General features: G+C 48.5%; 1 protein-coding gene across 1 annotated transcript; it reads left to right on the top strand.

Annotated features, from left to right (window-relative positions):
• Positions 1-139: 139 nt before the first annotated feature.
• LOC135283008 (TOG array regulator of axonemal microtubules protein 2-like) lies at positions 140-19901 on the top strand. The gene is made up of 14 exons (XM_064393355.1): positions 140-478; positions 2001-2161; positions 2613-2659; positions 4546-4634; positions 5597-5747; positions 6828-6989; positions 9126-9258; positions 10909-11014; positions 11750-11985; positions 13490-13642; positions 14805-14922; positions 15872-15975; positions 17345-17552; positions 19322-19901. Exons 1-14 carry the CDS (start codon positions 158-160, stop codon positions 19763-19765), a joined length of 2433 nt encoding a protein of 810 aa, XP_064249425.1. The 5' UTR covers positions 140-157; the 3' UTR covers positions 19766-19901.
• Positions 19902-20802: the final 901 nt, after the last annotated feature.

Raw genomic sequence — 20802 nt, 5'->3', positions numbered from 1 at the left:
GCCTAAAGGATTGGTGGCAGAGGAAATAAAGAAGGCCGCGGTGCTTGCTTTTCCCAGCTGCTTTTATTTCTCTCCCGCGCGGGCACGGTGCTGTCGCTGGCGCCGCTAGGCCTTGGCAGCACGGCTTTCCCGCGGGCAGCAGCGCCGGGCCGGGCAGATGACGCAGCGCTCGCGGCAGCGGCGGCGGCGGAGCGGGGCGGCCGGAGCCGCGCGGGGCGATCTCTGTCCCGCGGCAGAAACCGCAGCCGCGGAGCAGCTGCCGCACCGGCGGCGCTGGCGGAGCGGGCAGGAGCGGGCCGATGTCCCCTCCACAGCGGAGAGGGGCGCCGGCCGCGGTGGCTGTGCCGGCACCGCGCGGGGTCCGGCAGTGGCGGGAGCCGGCAGCTCCGAGGGGAAGGCAGCGGCGGAGAGCAAGGGGCAGAGAAAACTGCTGCTGTTCCGGAGGAGACCGCGGAAATCGGGGAGGCGGGAGGAGAAGGTCAGAAGCCAAGGCGGGAAAGACAAACCAACAGTAAAGGGAAAAGACTATAACTGACAGAGAATTCTCTAGGCTAGGGGCAGGATTTCTGGGGACAGACAGAGAGAAGTTACTCCAAGTGCCACAGGCTAGACCAGAGGCAAACATAGACTAAACATCTTCAAACTGCCGTCCCAACCAGACAGTCAGAGACCAAACATACCCAAAGGCCGCTGCAGAGGAGCCCCAAACAGGCTCAAAGCCCCCCCAAACCCCCCAAGCCCCCACTGCTACAAATCTGGACAAGCTGTCCTTCTAGATTTAGTAACCTAGGGGTATCTGTGAGCCATGTCTATGTCTTGGTGGTGTTTTCTCTCAGCTGTGTGTGGTTTGGTTGGAAAAAGGTGTTTGCTTGAACAGGCAGTGCTGCAAAGTCAGTTCCAGGTTTTCTCAGCTTTTGAGTTGTACAGCCATGCCCTCTGCACAGTTGTCTCTGCTGCTGTTTTTAGACTTTATCAGCTTCTGGGCAGCTGTGTGCTCTGGCATGGCTTTGTCCAGAGGGGAGGGATGGGAGGTGGCCATGGGGAGAGCAGCCCAGAGCCCAGGCACACGATTGCCTTGGCAGCAGGGCCAGGAGCTGCAGTTGTTTTGGGTTTGCCATGGGGTGCAGAGGAGGCAGATGAACAAGAGTTTTGGTAGACAAAATATCCAATCAAAGGCTTGGGTACTTGATTTCAGCCTGGCTTAGAAAGGGCCCAGTGTCTTCCTGACAGGAACTGACCCTCTCACTGAAGCTGAACAAGTCCTGATTTGGCTCTTCAGCTGGGCCAGAAACGATGGGATGGGAAGGAAGGGTGTGCATCTGCCCCTGCTGCCTCCAGCCCCATTCCTGGCCATGGCATGGGGGCCCTGGAGGAACTTGGGCAGGCAGAGATCTTCCAGAGAGCAGCAAGGCAGGGAGCTGTGCTGAACTTACTAAATGCCAGCGAGGCTGAGATGGTGGATGTGTGGGGGCTGGAGAGCAGCGAGCATCCTGAGAGCTCAGCAGCAGTATCTGGGCTCAAAGGCTGCTGGGGAAGTGTAGGACAGAAGGGTAGCAGCAGAAGAAATGAGGGGCTTGAGAAAAGCAGGTTTTGAGCTCCTGCAGAATGGTTTTGTGGGGACTTGGCTGGAGATCAGCACTGGCTGTTAGGTACCTTAGGGGCAGGGAGAGAAGAGTGATCTAAAGCCACTCCCATATCATCCAAAAGGCCGGTGGAGGCAGTGGCACCTCAAAACATCTTGATGTCAAACATGTGAATGCCAGCAGGGAATGTGGACACTCTTATAGAAAACTGAGCACAAGGGGAGAAGTGGCAAATGTGTGCCACCATCTCTCCCTCATCACCTCCCTTTCCATTCCCCCTCCTGGGCCAAGCTGCTCCATCAGTTTTCCTTGTCTTTTCCTGCCAGGTGCCAGTTAAATGCATATCTAAATGTCTTGAGGCATGAATGGGGGCAAGGCTGGATGCTTGATCTGAGCACTGTGTTCTACTCTTTGCAGGCTTCCTTGCTGTATTCCAGTGGAGGGGATATGAAGAAGCAGTCATTGGGACCACCTCTGATCCCCCCCATAGGCAAGGTAGTAAGGCCCCCTCTTGGCAGTGCTGCAGGGTCTCTGCAAAGCTCTCCGCAGCTGGAATTCCAGGAGTCCCAAGAGAGGAGGTAAGCCAAGGTGTCTGCTGCTGCTGCAGTGTGCTGTTCACCTCTCTCTTCCCATCCCAAAGTGTGGTTATTTTGCACAGCCAGGTGTCCCATGTGTTTAGGCATTTTGCCCATCTATGGTGATCCAGCACAATGTCAAAGGCAACACCAATGTCCCAAGAGCAGAGGTGATGGTGGGGAAGAGAAGGCAAGGCTTCAAAGCACGTCAAGATGGGTCCTCTGCTGCATTTGGTTATTGTTTCACACAGAGCTTGGCCAGCTGTTTCTGACTCCCTCAATGGAAAGCTTAAGGACAATGAATCAGCTTTGCATCCTGTTGGGTTTCTGTGTTGCATTTCCTCCTTCATCAGGGTGCCCATGCTAAGAAGGTTTGCCTTCTTTCATGGTACACCCATTCCCTCCCTCCTCTTTCTACCTCCTCACATGTTCGTTTGTCCTCCATTTTCTGCAGGCCAAGATACAGCAGCAGAAGCAAGGAGGAGAGCTCTGAACATGCAGGTAGGTACAGGGCATGTCTGTCCTAAAATGACCATTGTGGTCTTGACTTAGAGGTGACATTTGGAAAGCTTGGTTAAAACCCATTCTTTTTCTAATTTTTTAAAATGCATTTCAATTGCTTGATGGGCTCAGTGGACTCTGCCAGAGTCCAGTCACTGGGAGTATTCTCTGGCAGTGCAGTGAAAATTCCTGCAGTGTGAAGTGTTGAGTGGCAGGAGCTGGAGTGGTACCTTGTGGCCCTGGAAATGCAGTGCAGGAAAAGGAAATATTCCTCTCCATCCTGCACATACCTTTTATCTCCCTCCTAATGTCACAGTTAGTAAGGAAAACAAGGCATTTAGCACAAAATGAGAAATATTCCCACTTCTTCCTCCTGCTTTTGTAGCAGAAAACCTTTCCTTGGGGCACTTTCTGAGCTGAACCCTTTGAGACGTGATGGACATTAATGGACATTGCCTGTATTTGTATTGGCAGAAATAGAGAAACCTCCTCTGACAGAATGTCCTTATAAATTTTCCTGTCAGGGAGAAGAAGAAGACTTCCAAATGGATGCATCCTATGCAGGGTCTGAGTTTGTCATCCTGTGACAACACGAACCCAGAGCCACCTATGGCAGGTTCACCATGACAAATCTCTTCGCTGGCTCTCTCTGCCTGTGTCAGTGTTGCAGGCTGAGGCTGGGGAGGAGATGCCTTCTGCCTTGTCCTCACTCCCTGCCTTGCCTGATCCCTCACAAGTGGGATTGTGCCAGACAACATGCGGTCTCTGGTGCATCTGGGTCAGCCAATGCTTTCAAGTTGGACGCCTCAATGACACTGTTGTTCCTTTGCCACCTCTGGGTTTGTCATGACAGGACAGATGAGACTTAAAGAAATAATTCTGCTGATGCAGAAGAAGGGATCAGATGCCCTGGTCCCTTTGCTCCGGGTTAGTTCTGGCAAATCCTGGGTACGGCCCCTTTGGAATGACTCCTTAATTGCTGATGTGCAGCTGGAATGCTTAATGCAGCTAGGGAGAAGTATTGCTCAGTAAGGAAGGTGACATTTTTTTCTGGACTCATTCTGGACTAGAAATGACCTATGCCATTAATCCTTAGCTGTCTCACTTTTATTACTGACTGAAGCATTCTACAGGGTGAAGGAATCCAGTTTTAGGACATGGATTCCTCTCAAACTGCTTGGCTGCTGAATGAATTTACCTTCTGTGAAGCCATGTAAACAATTAGTTCTCTTAACTCTAACAGCTCTGTTGCAGAGTATTTCCGAATGAGCTCCATTGTTCTTCTTGCAATTAGAAAATCAGCCTTTAGTCAGGCTGGCCCTAAAGTGGCCCAGTTGCATACAGTTCTGAAGGAAAATCCTCGGGGAAAATTAATTATCTGGTGTCAAGAACACAGTTCATGTTTGGGTAACACTCCTGCAATGCCAAGTTTTTCTTTGAATGTCCTCTAAAATATTCCAACAAAGAGAAGAAAATGTTGATCTAAATGCATCCAGGTATTAGAACCTGGGACTTTTAGGAACCAAAAGAAGATGTTTACTAATATCAGCATGAATAAGAGCAGATAAGAATTACTGTCAAGAGCAATCTCCATCTCTGCCCTTCTCTATCACACAGAGGCTCTCCAGCATCCAGGGGCTGGGGCCTTCATCATGCAGCAGGTTTCAGTCTGCTGGCCAGCAGAGTAATGTCATGTCTGCTGCCAGTAGCCCAGCCCATCCCTTGGGAGAGGGTCTAGGCATTGTACCTTGCTGCTCTCAGTCACAGTCTCTGTGTCTTCTGAGGGCTCTGAAATCTGGAACCTGTCTTGCCTGTTGCCCAGCATTGTGGTTTTGGAGGCTTGAAGTCTGCCAGAGATTTACACAAGCCTTTGCTTCCATTTCCAGGTCTCCCACTGAGCCAGGCCAAGGAGATGGATCATCACGCCGATCCTTGTCTTACGAGTGACACAGACCTGAAGGAAGGTTTTGGAAAGGTAAGAGAGAAGGACAGGGATGAGCAGATTTCCTTTCCAGTGGCTATTTAGTGCTTGGCCCAAAATGTCACTGAAAATCATAATCTTCCTCTCCTGGGCAATGTGGATTCTCTTGGGAATATATTTGACAACTAGAGAGCAATTGCTTGGCTATTTCCAGTGGTGCCAAGGTGCCTGGTTTGGAGATGGTGCTAAGGTCATGCCAGAAGCATTCTTTATGTGCAAAGGCTGTTTTAGAGAAGTTCTGAATGACAGAACAAGCTACACATCAGTGAATGTGGGCAAAGTGCATCCTCGGAAGCAGAGAAGCAAAGATTCTAATGTTGTGTGTAAGCAAGGCTGCAAAAGAAAATGGGAGAGTTTGATTTTTCCTGGTTACCTTTCTGGCTGTATGTCACAGCCCTCTCATTCTCAAGTTTTCTGCTCATTAACAGCAGTGTTTCTGCAGCTTGTTTTCACATGACTCCTCGTTTTGGTCTCCTGATGTCAGAGACCAAGTCCTTCAGAGTCCTTTAGAGCTGAGTCCTTCAGAAGCCAGGAAGTGAGAAACAGCTACAATTCCTGGCCATGAGTGTTAAGCAACAGCTAATTACCCCTCCTTGCTGGATATTGCACATGGTTTTTATTCTTCTGCCATGGCCTGTAGGAACTGAACTGCCTGCTCACTGTCATGTGAGCTCTTCGTCTGTCTTGGAGCACTGCTATGACCTTCATGCTTCAAGCAGGGCTTCCTGACATAGGTTGCAGTTGCAGCAGTGTAAGGTTGTGGCACAGAAGTGTTCCATCTGGCTGTGTGTAATTGGCAAGGTGAGGACGGGAGACATTCCTCTGAAACTATTGCAATGTGTATGGAGCTGCATTGAAAGCTATGTCACTGTGTGGACTCTGTGCTCCTGAGGAGATGTAGTGTCTGGTTTGTGTGTCTCTCCTTACAGTCTATGATGCATTTCCATTGCACCTAGATCCGTGCTGCATTGTGCACGTTGGCTCAAAAGAACTTAGAGCGGAAGGATGCAGAGCTTTTGGAGAGAGAGACGAAGAAAAGGAGGCAAAGGAAAACATCCTTGCAGCCTATTCTGGAGACAGTTGAGCCCGGGGATGAAGCTGAAGCAAGTAAGTGATGGCTACACTTGTGGTGGTCCTTTTTGACCACTTGCTTGCCCTTTGCACAGTGTTGCAGTCAGACTGGGGGACTGTTCCACTTGCATTTGAGTGGAAGCTTGCTTGGGATTTAATTCTGTTTCTGAAAGAAAAATACAGGGGCATGAAGTGTCTTGCCCATGGCCTCAGTGAGTCAGTAACAGAATATCAGTTTCCCCCCTTCACCTCGAAAGTCTTTCAGAGCAGAAAATTCTGTCTTGCAAAGCACACTAGAGCTTCAGACTCTCTCCTGGAGAACAGCCTCCAGGGAAGGTGAGTCCAAAAGAATGCTTTTCAACCAGTATACAACCTGGAAGAAACAAAATGCAACTCCTTCTCATGAAAACACCAGAGATCCTTCTCCCTCCACTCCCTGCTGAGGAGCTGGTGCTGTAGAGCTGTGCTGAAGCCCCAGGCAGTGCTTCTGTTGTAGCCCCGGGAGCAAGCAGCATTCCCGACTGAATCCCGGCCGAGGGGCTCTGCCTGCAGGGCTGTGAGCGCTGCCCGAGGGCAGCAGCAGGGCCCTCAGGAGGCAGCACTCAGCCCCAGGGCAGCACGCAAGGTTATCTGCACTGTCTCTGGTAACTTCCCCTGCCAGCCTCTGGAACAGGAAATCAAAAGCAAAGCAGTACTAGGGGAAGCATTGCTGAAATTTGGTTTGAAGCTAGAAGAGAGTCGATTTAAAGTAGATATTAGAGATATTTTTTTTAAAGGAAGGGGATGAAAAGCTGGAAGGGTTTGCCCAGAGAAGCTGTTGTTGGTCCATCCTTGAAGGTGTTCAAGGCCAGCTTACATGGGGCCCTGGGCAACCGGATCAGGATGAAGATGTTTCTGCTCACACGGGTTGGACTAGATGGTGCCTAAAGGTGCCTTCCAACCCAAACTCTTCTAGGAATCTGTGATTCTATGTCCCCTATTAGTGTGCCATTGTTATACTTGAAGTTATTTGGGATAACAAAGAGATGTTACCCAGTTCTGACAAGTTTTCTCGCCCTTTCCATCATCACCCTGTCTAGTGCCTTCCACTTAGAAGCTCCTCTTTGGTCCCTGCAGGCTTTAGCCTACCACCTGTTGATGGCACAGCTTCTAGAGTGCAGAGAAAACACCCTGGTAGTGCCTTGAAGAAGAAGGTCTTGAGGAAGCAGGACAAGGTGCCCTTACTGCCTAATAGGCACATCATCCATGGGGGTGACAGCTTCCCATGCAGCTCCTCAGGTAAGCCTGCTCCATGGCAGCTTTTTCCACACAGGTTTTTCCTTGCACAAGGAGTACAAACTGCCTCCTGCCTCAGCCAGCACACCTGGGATTTTGGGTCCATAGTCTGTCCTGGGAATGAACAGCAAATCTAATTTTGAGTTACTCCAGCTTGGTAGTGCTGGAGCAGTGGTTCTTAGAGCTCTGTTGGAAAGTTGAGCTGAATCAAGTAGTGTAAAGGCCTGAGCTCTGGCTTTTGCCCATCCTGATAGTCCAAACTACAGCACTGGTGCCAGGAGGCAGCTGTGACTGCAGGGTGAGCTGCAGGGCAGTCTGCCAGGGTGTGCTCACCATGCACCTGCGAGAACCACCACCATCAGTTGTTCACTCACCATCTGGCCCTCTGCCTGTGCTGCTGTCCAGTTCTGCAGCCAGCTTTTCTGCTATCCCAGCAAGGGCTGTCTCTGCAGGGCAGTCAGCAGCTTGGTGCAGTCGTGCTGCTGCTGCTCCCAGAAGTGCCCGAAGGCTCCTCGTTGCTGCCATCCCACAGCCTGTAGTGCCAAGAGGGAACAAGCAGTGCCTCCTGTGTCACCCAACAAATACAGCGGCCGTGTGCAGCCGATGACAGCCAGGAGGGGCTGCCTGCTGCTCCCAGGCTGTTTGCTGCCTGCAGGAATACACAGCAGATAGTCCCTAGTGGCTCTTGTCTCTCCTTTGTGGGCAGCCTGCCTGTGCTGTGATCCCAAGCAGGGTGAGATAAGAAGATGGCAGCTAGGGGTGATACTTCAATGCTGTTTTCTAGTGATACTACTTCCATGTTCAGAATTGACCAGAACTAGCCTGAGGTGGCTCTCCATTAATACTGAATTCAGATGTGTATGTCTACATACTTCTGCAGTGACATCACTGGTGTCAGTGGCTGGGGTACCTCAGTGACACCCAGATTAACTCCTGTCTGAATATTTTTCTTGTTATGGTTCCTCCACAGTTTGTGAGAGCGTGCAAGTTAGCACAAAAACCCTATAGAGTCTAGAGCAGTTCATCTAGATTCTGTGCAATATTTATATTCCATCATTGTAGGCAGCTCAAATGTTTTCATCTGCACATTAGAAAATTCATCTGCACATTTAGTGCACAACATGAAATTTTTGATTGGCAGTGCTTTTGATGACAAATGGGTTTCACAAGAAATGCATTTATCATCTGATTTTCTTCATACCCTGTAAGTTTTTTTCCTTACCATAAAATTTAATTAAGGCAAACCCAGGTCAACTGATCAACAAGAGAGTATGTCTGCCAACAATGTGGATCTGTATTTGCATATTTTTATCCTCAGAGTGCATTTGGAAGGTTTTTTTAATCAACTGTCTAGTCTGGAAATTACATTTTTCCACAAGAGAAAGCTTAGAACCTGCTGAGTTTGCAAACACATCCATTAGATGACAAATTTCACCTCAGCATCTTTGAAATACAGGCAGTGTGCCCCTCTGAAAGAGTACAGATTGATGATGTTTGGAAAGAACAACATCCATAAAGCACTCCCTTCCCAATAGTAGGGATACTAAAATGTATGTGCACTCAGCTGCCTGCTGTCTAGAATATTTGCAGTCTGTGGGAACAGAGGCGCTGTCAGGTGGGAAGGGTCAGGTATGGCTGTTCCCTGGTAGCTGCTCCATGGGGATTCAGCCAGGCCCAGCAGGGCTGGCCTGTTCAGGCTTGGCTTGGTGCTGTCTCCAGGCAGCTGCAGGTCTCTCCTCAGGGAGCTGCAGAGGGCCCCTGTCCTCAGAGCTGGGGAAATCAGGGAGCTCAGACAAGAGGGGCACTGAGGGGTTCCCTCCTGGGTAGCGAGTGCTGCTGGTCAGCGCTGTCTGGCAGGGAGCGGGAGCTCTGCGGCCGCAGGAACCTGCCGCTGGCCGTGGCACCTGTGGCCCTTGGGAGCTGGGGCTGCGGGGCAATTGTCAGGTTTAGCCTGGAGCTGTGCCCAGCTGGGGGGCTGGGAGAAAGCAGGGAGCCCCAGGAGGCAGAGAGCAGGGCAGTCTCTGCCCCAGTGGCAGTGTGTGCCACAGGGAACCCTGGCTGGGAGATGGGCTGCAGGCCGCTCCATGGTGGAGTGCCTTGCCCGGGCTGCAGCGCCCATGGCCGACCCTCTCCTTGCAGTGACCTTGCAGATGGCCACTGGTGCCCAGTGCCGAGAGGAGCCACTCCGTGGGCATGGGCAGAAGGACAGAGCCTCTCCAGACCCACAGCAGTCCTTGCTGGAGGCACTCTCCTTGCTGGGCAGCGATGACTGGTAAGAAAGGCCTTGTTCACTCTGTGTCCCTCTTGGCATTAAGGTAGGTTAGAATCGTGTCTTGCTAGTGCCTCTGAGCCCTGAGAGCCCAGAGTGGACAAAGGGCACTCGTGAAACCACTCCAGAGCAGTGAGAAGATAAAGATTTGAGAGCAGCCTTTTCTTGGCCTTGCCCTGCAGCACTGCTCCAGCTGCAGCAGCTCCGTGCTGTTTCCTCGCTTTGCCTGTTGTTCCATGGAGCTGCAAAGGAAACCTTGAGGGGAGAGAGAAAGCTCTGGAACGAGATGATTTGCTGGCTGAAGGCAGAAGCAGGATGGCAGAAGTTTTGAGGGTACAGATTTGGGTGCCTTGGGCCACTGGCCCACTGGCACTAAGATTCCTCTCTGCCCCCATTGCTGACAGCAATGGCAGGTGACAGCGTCTCCCTGTGACCTCCTGCATGGGAGTCCCAGAAGCAGCTCCAGGGAGTTCCTACAGGAAGTTGTGTTGTCTAGTTCCTCAGCCTGTCATTACTCCTGAAGGGCTCATGGCAGAAGAGAAGGAAAAAGAAATAAAATCCTCCAGGAATCTTGCACTTTTGGAATTCAACTTTTTCCTTCTCACTGCTTCATATGGGCCTGAGATGTTTTGTCAATACTCACCATGTGTCCCAAAATTATACACAGGCAGAAGGAGGCCCAGAGGTGATAACCCTACAAATGTTAGGTGATATTGGTTTTCTTTTTAATGTCTTTTTGATCACTCCCTGGTAGATGCTTCATTCACACAGGGGTAAGGACTCCATTCACACTGGGATGAGCATGGAAAATCTGCCACCATGCATCTCCTTGTGCAGTCACCTTTGTTTTGCCCTTTCTCTTCTGCTTTCTCTTCCCCATTTCTCTTGGGTGCCCTGTGAGGTGCAGAGAGCTTCTGCAGGTGTGGGGGGTCCGGATGACGCTCAGGGGTGCCCGTGGGATCAGTCGCCAGCCCTGTGCTGCAGCCCTGATGCCTCACATTCCTTCCTGTAGCTGAGGCCCTGCACAAAGTGCTGAGAGACAGAGTTGTTTGCACCTTTTAAATAACATGTTGCTGTTCTGGGGGTTGTTTTAGGTAGGGGGTTTTGGGAAAAGCCAGAGTTTCAACAGTTCTTGCTCAGGGGTGGAATCTTCTGGGACATCCTGCTGCTTTTTTGGGGAATGTGTGAGCTGGAGTGGAGGGGGTGACAGAGAGGCCTAGATGGCAGACGGGAAACTCAGCTCCAGAGTGCCAGTGCAGACTCTCAGTGCTGAACTGCCTGCTGGGGCTGACAAAGAAGGAAAATGCCCCAATAACAGCTCGGTGGGACTGTGTCTCAGGGACAGGCACAGGGAGGTGACAAGAAACAGCAGCTTGGTCTGGTCTACAGCTTCTAAGAAGCAGTGCCAGGAGGGCATCATGTGCCAGAGATTTCAGAAAGGCTGTCTGCTTAAATGGCCACTCTGAAACCCCTCTATTCACCTCTTGGATTTGTGTAGGCTTTTGACAGCCACAGCATCCTGTGGCAACCTTTTCCACAACTAAATTAAGTACTCCTTGAAAAGCACCTCCCATTGTTTGACTGAGCTGCCAGCCTGATAATCGCAGAGGGTGCTGCCTTGGTGGACAGAAAAATCAATCTTCTGCCTTTCAGGGAGATGAAGGAGAAGGGACTCTACAACATCAAACACCTGGCTGGGTCCCATTCAGAGGTCCTGCTGTGTAGACTTCATGACGTTTGCTTGGCAGTTACCAGCGAGGTGAGAACATTGTTCTGAATTGTCCCACATACTTCATACATGGTGTGTAGAGCTGGTATGTGCTTGTTCATCTCCATGTGTGCTCAGCGTCTGCCTTCATTTCTGCTTTTAGACCTTCTATTTCTAATGTCTGTCAGCTGTCTGTAGGATCTGTGGGTACATGTAGCTGTATTTACTGGTAAGTTGGGTATCTGACACTTGTCTTTGAGTGTGGTGCCTTTATAATGCAATGTGCAAATGCAGAAACTGAGACACTAATGAGGTTATTTGCCAGAGTCCCAGTCTCTTCCCAAGCTGTAATTCAACACTGCAAATAGGTCTGTAGGTCTGAGCCTGTGTTTTCTGTTTCCTGGCTGAGTGCTTCAGCTGCTGGTGTTCTTTGAACAGGAGCACCTGACTCTTCTATCTCCATGACTTGTGCCTTTATGATTTGAAAGCAGCCCTTGCTTCTGTTTTCTAGTCAAAGGGCCTAAAATCAAAGCTGTGCACATTTTAGAAGGGTTAAGTGGAACACTTTAATGAAATATTTCTTTTTAGGCCTGCAGTAAGCAGGTTTGAGACCAGAAATTGGTGCCAGAGTAAATGCCTTTCTGTGCTTGTGCTCTCCTGCTCTTACTGTATTTTGATGTTCCTCTGGACACAGTGGGATATGTTGTCATTTTCTGGGACTTCTGTTGAAGGCAATTGGTTCTCTTTTCAAGGTGATTCTTATGTTTCCCCTCATGACTTGTCCAGGTGACCAACCTCCGTTCCAAGGTGTCCTACTCTACAATTGTCACTCTGGGAAAGCTCTTTGTGACCTTGAAGAAGAACATGGACTCTGAGGTGGATGAGGTTGCTCGGGTCCTTCTGCAGACGGTGTCCAACTCCCCAGAGTTTGTTCAGAAAGCAGCCAGTCAGACCCTGGGGATCATGGTGGAGAATGTGACTCCTGCACGAGCAATGACTGCTCTCATGGACATGGGAGTCAAGTAGGTTGTTCTTCTTTTAGTGATATTCTTCACCTTCTAGTGTGTGGGAGGGAGAAGGGATGAGACAGAGAATGGGAATGCTGGGAGAGAAGGGTCCTGTATGCTGCATCTTCTGTGAACTCAGTGACTTCATTCTCCAATCAACATCATTTCTTTTCTCTTCTCACCTGTTTCTGCCCTCCTGCAGCCTATTAGTTCTCAGAATCCCAGAACTTTAAAATATGGGGAGTTGGACGGGGCCCATCAGGACCATTGAGTCCAGCTCCTGGCCTTGCACAGAACAGCCCAAGGGTCACACCAAGTGCCTGAGATTGTTGTCCAAATGTTTCTCCAACTCTGTCAGGCTTGGTGCTGTGACCACTGCCCTGGGGAGCCTGTTCCAGTGCCCAACCTCCCTCTGCATGAAAAACCTTTTTCCTGATACCCAAATGAAAGCTCCTCTGACTCAGCTTCCTGCTGCTTCCTGGAGTTCTCCCAGTGTGTCAGATTTTCCTAAGTGAAAGTACCTGCAAAGGCTGAGGATAGAGCCTTGTGCTTTTTGTGGCAAGAGGGACAATTGCAATTGCAGCTGTGAATGGTCTTTGGTATTTCACAGCACTAACCACAGAGGCCCTGGGAAAACCATGTCTCCTCATGATGCCATTAGCTTGAGAAATGAGGAGGGTACTTGCTGGGGCGTGGAGCATATGGGGGACAATCTGCTGGGTGTGGCACAGCCTGCACAGCAGGTGCAGCTCCTGCCAAAAGGAGTCTTGTATGACTGTCCTGGCCATAGAACTCTACTTTCTATTCAAACTCATGTTTCATGTTAGCCTTGGGATGATGAATCACTTTAAAGGCACCTTCACAGCCTGACTGCCATGGGACAGTTGGAGCAAATGCTGCCTTAAATGCTGGTGCTGGGCCTGATAGTTCCCAAGAGACACTCTCTAGAACAGGACAGCCTGGCTAAACTGCCTGTCCCTCCTTTCCTCAGCATTGGAATAGGGCAAAACATTCAGATGTATCTGTTGCCAAGCCTCACAGAAGAAACAGGCTGCATTGCTGGATATTCTGCAACTTCACGGCCCACAACATGTTTTCCCTGCATATGTTTTTTCCCAGAGGTCTGCAGATTTGGGGATCATGGGTGGAAAGAGCCTCAATCCTGCTGCAGCTCTGTGTACTGGGTGCCCTCTGATGGGTCAGCATGAATTGTCCTTAATTTCTAAATCATTCATATGTAATCTATTTCCTTAATCTTTCTCAGAGTAAATACTGTGAAAGGAGCTGAGTATCAGAGAGTGCAGGGAGACTGAATTCCTCCCTCTGCCTTGCAGGCAGTCCTTCTGTACAATGCTAGCTTTGTGTTTACCTGAGGACAGAACCTTCTAGCGGTGTCTAAAGTTGCAGGGAGAAGCCAGGCCTCCTTCCCCCAGCAAGGACAGGGAGCAGGCTCTGGCCAAGGCCTGTGCTGCTGCTGCTCCTTCTCCCTGTGCCCCAGGGTTTGCTCTCTCCTTCCCAGGAGCCGCCACGCCCAGGTGCGGAAGTGTGGGGCCGAGCTCCTCCTGTCCCTGATGGAGAGAATTGGAGTCACAAAGCTGGCAGGCACAGCCAGGGCTGAGAGGCTGGCACACGTGGCAGGGAAGCTTGCTCAGGACTGTTACCAGGACACAAGGTAATGATCTTCATTTCACCTCCTAAAACAGGAAAAGCCTTTTGTGCCTGGCTATAAAGGTAAAACCCCATAAGAGTGGAAACTAAAGGAAATATGAAGTTCCCTCACTGTGTGAATAAGGCTCATAGAATCATGGAATATGCTGAGTTGGAAGGGACCCATCAGGGTCATCCAGTCCATCTCCTGGCCATGTGCAGTGACCCCAGGAGTCACTCCACGTGCTAGAGAGCATTGTCCAAATGCTTCCTGAGCTCTGTCAGCCTTGGTGCTGTGACCACTGCTCTGGCTTGCGTGGGCTAATGGCTGTACTGGGTAACCTGAGGTTGGCCAGCAGAAAGGAGCATTGCCAACTTCCTGTGGCTTGAAGGATTCTTTACTGAGATCAAAAAAGCTCAGATGAGCCAGTCCAACAGTTTTGTTTGGCCTTAGGTGCACAACACAAAGCCAAAGTGTTGGCTGATGTTCGTCACTGAAGGATCCCAAACATCCATTTCTCCTTAACTTCAGCCTTTCCTAGAAATATTTCAGGGGTCTTTAGCCAACATATTCAGTCTTTCTGAACTTGGTCTGCAGATTTCTAAAATGCTGTTATCTGTGGCTCAGTGACCTCCAAATTTCTTCTTGAAGAAAACTGTGGTTTCCTAGTGACAAAATCAACCCAAACCACCAAAGTCCCCTTGCTGTGATGATTAAATTCCCATTAATAGCTGCCAAGAAAACCAGAGCAACTAGCTGACCCTGTGCATGCATATAGTGTAGAATAATCAATAGGATGCAGGAGGTTTTTTGTTCTGGCTTCCCTGCCAGGTAAAGAAAGGCAAATTATTGTGCAATGGCAGCAAGACACTGCTAATAGGCTCTGACAACAAAGCAGATGTGTTTTGCTTGTTCTCTGGGAACACACACAGTGTCAGAGTGAAATGGTATTTTTCTGTTGCCCTACATTCTCCTCTTGCCTCTTGCGTTCAGCTGACAGCACTGTTCAGTGTCAAGTGAAGATAAATCTCTCTCTTTGCTGAATAGGTAATGCCTTTCTGTGCAAGGACTGCACATGATGAGTTTAAGGTATCAGCCTCTTCAGTTCACACTCTTCCTTTGTTTGTTCACTTTTCTTTCCTTTCCTCCCTCCCTCCCTCCCTCCCTCCCTTCCTTCCTTCCTTAGGTATTTTGGACAGGAGATGGTGAAGATGTTGCTCAATCATCAAAAATTTAAAATGCTTTTGGAACAGTCTCTTTCCACCCATGACCTGGAAGATATTCTGACAAGAATTAAGAAGAAAGTAAGTGCTTGGCAGCAGAAATGTCTCCTTTGTACAAGTATTGCCACTGCTAATATAAGATCAAACATCCCCAATCTGTCTTGATCTCATTCCTCTTCTACTGAATCATTTTTCTCCTGGGAATGAGCTGTTAATCCTCAGCCTGTTCATTTGCAGACCATAAAGAAATGGATGTTATTAGGGAAAAAGTGGGGTTTGGAATATTTTCAATATCAGTCACAAAGAAGAAAGGGAAAGAGAGCAAATGAGTGTGCATTTAAGTGTAAGGCCCAACCATGCTCTCCCTCCTCTGCCCAGTAAAGCAATTAAGTGAGAATAGTGCTTCTGAAGAGAACAGAATCTTTGCAAAAGATACTGGAAGTAGTAGTACTACAAAAATTTCCAAATTTACAAAAGATGGCCAAGTCAATCCTAGTTACTATAATTACTGTCTCTCTTTTGGGAATACTACCCTGCTGTCAAGCCCTGTGGAGCTGGAAGAAGTTTGGTGAATTCAGCAGCATCCAGTGGAATCTCCTTTGTTTCTTCAGGGGAGGATTTTTTTTTATTGACATTACAGAAGGGAGCATGCCTTTGTGCAGGCACAGGGAGAGTGAGTGTTGAACCAAATCCTTCCAACACAATGGGCCAACCCCCAAAGATTCCAGTTTTTTCTGTTGCTTCCTTTACAAACACTCGCCTACCAGTTTGCATTATTCCCATTTATGCTCAAGATTAATGAATTTGGGATTTTAGACTGCTTCTCAGTCTGGTAGCACCCACAACCTGTCTTGGGCTATTGAAAACAAAGAGTTGGCATCGCTGAATCTCTGAGCTGTTTCCATGTGTAAGTTAGGAAATGTTTCCCTAAGCCTTCATAGAAGTGATCCTGGTTCTAACTTGTGTTTTAAACAGGGAATTTCCTATTTTGTACTCTAAAGATTGATGGGGTTTCTCTATGTCTTTGTAGGGGATGGAAAACCAGAAGGCTGAACGCCCATCTGTCAAGGAGCTGGTGAAGAAGAGGAACGATGGCTCCAAGAAGCCCCAGGCCACATTGTCTTCTAGTAAACGGTACTGAGCACTTTATTCAGATGTGACAAAGCACATGACAAGCTTTACAAGTCTCTTCCTCAGGAAAATCTTTCTGGTAGAGATGATCAGCGCCACAGATTGTTCCCTTTCCCTAGAGATGCTCTACAATAAAAAAGTCTACTTCTGCATTAGGCTGAACACAACCTCTCTGGAGGGGTTTTCACAAAAATGGAGAGACAAAAAGACCCCATTGGTTGCAGCTCAGATGATCCAGTGTAGTGGCAAGGGCAATGGTATGGAGGCTATGACAGGGCCAAGATTTTGCTGCCTGACTTGGGACAAGGAAATTCAACCAGGGCTTTTTTTTCATCTGAATGGAGTCTTTTCCAGATGGGTGTTTTGATGAGAAGTCTCAGTCTAGAAGCAAGATGCCATTCCACAAAGATGCAGTTCTCATCCATGTGGTTTGGCCTGGCTGAATCATGGTTTTCTTACCCTGAAACAGTATCAAGTTTGAGTAGTAAGTAGCAATGCAATTCCTGATCAACTTCAGTCAACAGGTGTCTCAATGTGGACTTTTTGTCTTGATATTCCTGTCCTTCATATGATTTGCTTGATGGACAGCATGTTTGGTTTATTTCATCCTGTCTGAAATCAGCACTTAAGACAGGAATTTGGTCCTTGCTGTCTCTTCATGGCAGTTGCAGAGCTACTTGTACCTGTTCTCCTCTGATCACAGAGGGGATTTATTTAGCTCTGTCATGCTCAGCAGTGGCAGGAAAGTGACCAAATGCCTCAGTAGCATAGCTAGCATTTTCCCGTGCTCATGGAAGAGACAGGTTGATCTAGGAGAATTGTTCCCAGTGGGGTTGTTAAGCTGTGGATCTAGTCTCTAGGGAAGCAAATGAAATGTGAGTGTAGTTCTGGGATGTCTGGCTTCTGTTTTTATCTCTGTTACTGATTTTCTGAATCCTTTAAATATGGCTCTGTTCATCTGTTCAGATGCACTTGAGCTACTTTTGCAGATTGTCATACCTGGTTGTAGACACACTTCTCCAGAGTGATGAGTTTCCTTATTATAAGGCACACACGTCCCATATGAGGAGGCATTTAAACTTGGAAGTAGTGTCTCTCTTTCTCCACAAAGCAATGTGACCTGTGTGCCTTGGCAGCCATCTGAAGATAGATCAGATGTATCTCATCCTTGCTTTTCCTGAGTGAGCACTGGTGAGAATGTTCCTTGCAGATTGTCTCCCGTAATGATTGTCATGAGGTCCACATTGTTTTTCAGAGCCTCATGATTTTCCAGCTTGAAATCACATAATTAGAAAAGCTCCTGAAGATGTTTTGCTCACAATTAACTGAAGGTATTATCACCAACAGGTCCTCATTTGGTTTTATTTTCCAGAGTGAAATCTACCTCTGATGGACGCCTCCTACACCGTGCACAAGCCCAGGTCACGTTACCTCCAGCTGAGGAAGAAACGGAGCTGCTCCAGAAGCTTTACAATCTCCTGGAAGCCAAGGGGTTTCAGACACGCATGGAAGGAGTGTCACTCTTCCAAGACCTATGCAAAACCAGCCCCCAGCTCATCTCCACTAACATTGTCCAGTGTGTAGAGTATCTTCATTGCTCCTTTCCTTTAGCTCCTTTCCTAAACTTGCAGCAGTTACATTAATTCAGTGTGTCTTGGCACTCCATCCTGGCTGTTTGGGGCATGCTGGTCCCTCTTACCCAGACAAATTTAATGCAGGTCTAGGCTTCAAGACAAGTTATTTCAGTCCAGCTGTATATGTCTGGCAGGTGCCTATTGATGCTGTTCATCAGACAATGACAGAATTTTCAGCTGGTGTGACTGCTGCTCTCTCCTACTCCCAGTTGGGTTAAGTGAAGGCAATCCAGCCACTGAAAGCATGGCAATTATTTTCTAGACCAAAAATGGGTTTACCTAGGGAAGAGAAGATCAGACTGGGTTGGTTTAAACACAGGGTTTTTTTTGAAGAATACTTCTGTATACTCCATCTAGTCTTTCACAGGCACAACTCTGGCTCTCATTTCCATCCTTGTTCCTATTCTTCTTGGTAAAGACAGTGCTCACCTTTCTTGAGGGTCTTTTTTTCTCTTTGGAAAAGGAGGAAAACAGCTAAGGACTCATCTCTGCCTTCTCCTCCTGTAGGGGTGCATTAGTTTTAAGTTGGTTTATTCCTGTACCCCCCATTCCTGTTTATGGTTCTGCCCGGGCTCTCTCTCTCTCCCTCTTCTTGATTGTCCCGTCAGTTACACTTTTATCTCTCCTAATCCCTCCCTGGCTGCCTGTCCGTTATTCAGTGTCCAGGCCCTTCCATCCAGAATCTTCTGTCGTGGACACTGAGTGATTGGACCGAAGGTCAGGGTTCAACCCTCAGTTTATTCCCACTGGAGATCCGAGATGTTTGTTACGCGTTATTCCCTCCTCTCAAAAATTTAGATTGGTTGTTGTATCCTGTTTATAAAGCCCTGCCGGGCAAGCATTTTTGTCCGCGCACGACGCACCTTCAATAAAACACCTCCCTTTTCCCTGTCGGCGCGGTCCTGTCTTTCTCCTGCGAGACGCAGCCCGACTCCTCTCCAAACAGCTCCGGGGATTCTCGCTCTCCTGAAGGCATCTCGCCTTAAGCACTCTCCCCAGGAAGTCTCTCCGCGGGAGAGTGCCCTTCCCCCTTCGGTACTGCCGGCGGCACTGGCCGCAGCAGCCGGGAATCAGAGGCCAGTCGCAGTCGCTGCATCCTCCCCGTAGCTGCTTTTCCCCTTTCTCCAAGAAAAGGTGCCTGATGATGTGTTTGTCAAGGGACTGAACCTGCTCCAATGAGAGCTGTGCAGCTCATTAAATTTCCAAAGTCTATCTGTCACTTAGAGAAATGATCTGCATCCTGGAAGAGTTGATCAGAGCCTTGCACTTCTCCAGATTCTGCTGCTGAGACAAACAAAAGAAAACTTAGATCTCCTCCTGCCATAGTTTTGGCAAAATCCTAATTGTACTCAGTATTTGAGGCAATTGTATAGAAAACCAGGCATTGTAAACATCTGCTTCCATACTTCTAAAGCAAAGGTAGTCTTTAGCATGAATGAATGGAATGGATTTAATGATTTATAGATGGAGAGAAATAGCACAGGAACTGTTCTGTCCCCAACCAAACCTCTTAAAAACAGAAGAAAATCTTTCAACCAGCATGAGGTTGCGCCACCATTCCAGTGAGTGGCCCACAGGAAAACAGTGAAATTGTGCAAACAAGTGCTGACCTGACAGAAAGGATCACTTTCATCTTTTACCTTGCTGACTGCTACATCCACTCTTCAAACAAGGACATGTGAATCCAGCTTTCATATTGTTTGTTCTCTTCACAGATTTTTGATTATTTTGTCCTGAGAATATCTGACAGCCACAAGAAAGTGAAGCAGAGGGCGCTGGATGTGCTGGCTGAAGTCACAGGCATCCTGAAAGATGCCTTGAACCCGGTGATCATTGGTTTGGTTGAAGGAATAACGAAGAACCTGAACTCCAAAGATCCCAGGATTCGTGCTGCAGCTGTGAAAGCACTGGAAGAATCCATTGCTCATTTAGGTAAGGCTGAGCCCTGGCATGGACTCTCCTCACCTGTGTCTCTGTCTGTCCAACACAAGAGAACGCTGAGTGCCTTGGTAGCTGCTGTTGTCTGTGGAAAGCTCCAGCTGGCATCCACCAGAAGCTGTGCAGGTGCAATCCTTATGCATCAGTCCCCCAACAGGCTTGAACGTGATCAGCATTTCCCAAAAGTCCCAGGAGCCCTTGGCTCTGTGCTGCCTGTCTGAAGAGCAAGTGCCAGACTACAGCTTTGCTACAGTTCAGAGGCAAAGGGGGTTTGGAGTTTGCTTGGGCCCTCCAAACCCTTGGGTTTGGAGTTTGCTTGGTCCCTTCATGTTGGCATGAAGGGACACTGACCCATTAGAGCTCCTGCAGAGCAGCTACCGGGAATGCTTTACATTATAGGCATTAGCTGCCTATTTTCCCTTTTTCTTCTTTGTTTTCTAATTTCAAAGGGGAACTTAGGATTCGACAAGTTCATTTCTTTATAACAAACAGGTATAAACCCAGCTGTCAATGATGCCCTGTTCCACGTGTTGTTTTGCATGGGGCAAGATGTCTACAGCAGTTAACTACATAGGCAAGGGCTGCTCTAAATTCCTTTGCTGCACAGATTTATGTCAGCTCTGAAAATGCCACACTGGGGAAATATGCCTGAAAAAGGGAGTGTAGAAGAGGCAGGTCTTCAAGGGGAGTTGCCACTTTCTCCTCCTCAGCTGCTCTGTGAACTCAGGAACTGCCTGACTCAGTGCCTTTCTGTGTCCCAAGTAGGGGTTCTTCCTTTTTGCTCTGGGATGCAAAACCTTTTCACTACTTACATGTGACTGAACTCTTGAGGTCCCTGATGGGAAATGTTTTAACACAGATCCTGGTACAGCAGACAACTTTGGATTTACAAGTGTGAAAGGAGAGCTTTTCTTTTGAAATTTAAAACCCTGCCAAGCAGGCTGGAAGGAAAGAAGAACAGGATTCAAAAGCCAGCAGAAATGTACTTTATTTTATAAAATGGTGCTGCTCCTGCCCTTTCCCTCTGCACTGTCCTTTCTCCTATGGCCTCAGAAAAGTGAGCAGAAACATGTGTTTCACTTGTAGATAAGGTATCACTGCTGAAAGAGTTCAGTTACCAGTGGAATCACCTGAGTGGCCAAGCTCTGCTGGATGTCACGGAGTGTATCACAGGTATGGCCTCCCCTTCTAGGCCAAGAGGTCTTCCCAGGGAGTATTTACAGGCAATGCCTGTGAACAGACAGCAGAGTAGCTCCTC

The sequence above is a fragment of the Passer domesticus genome, chromosome 18, assembly GCF_036417665.1.
Source record: "Passer domesticus isolate bPasDom1 chromosome 18, bPasDom1.hap1, whole genome shotgun sequence".
Taxonomy (NCBI): Eukaryota; Metazoa; Chordata; class Aves; order Passeriformes; family Passeridae; genus Passer; species Passer domesticus.
Note: the sequence above shows the minus strand (reverse complement) of the source record. Positions and strands in the feature narration are given on the sequence as shown.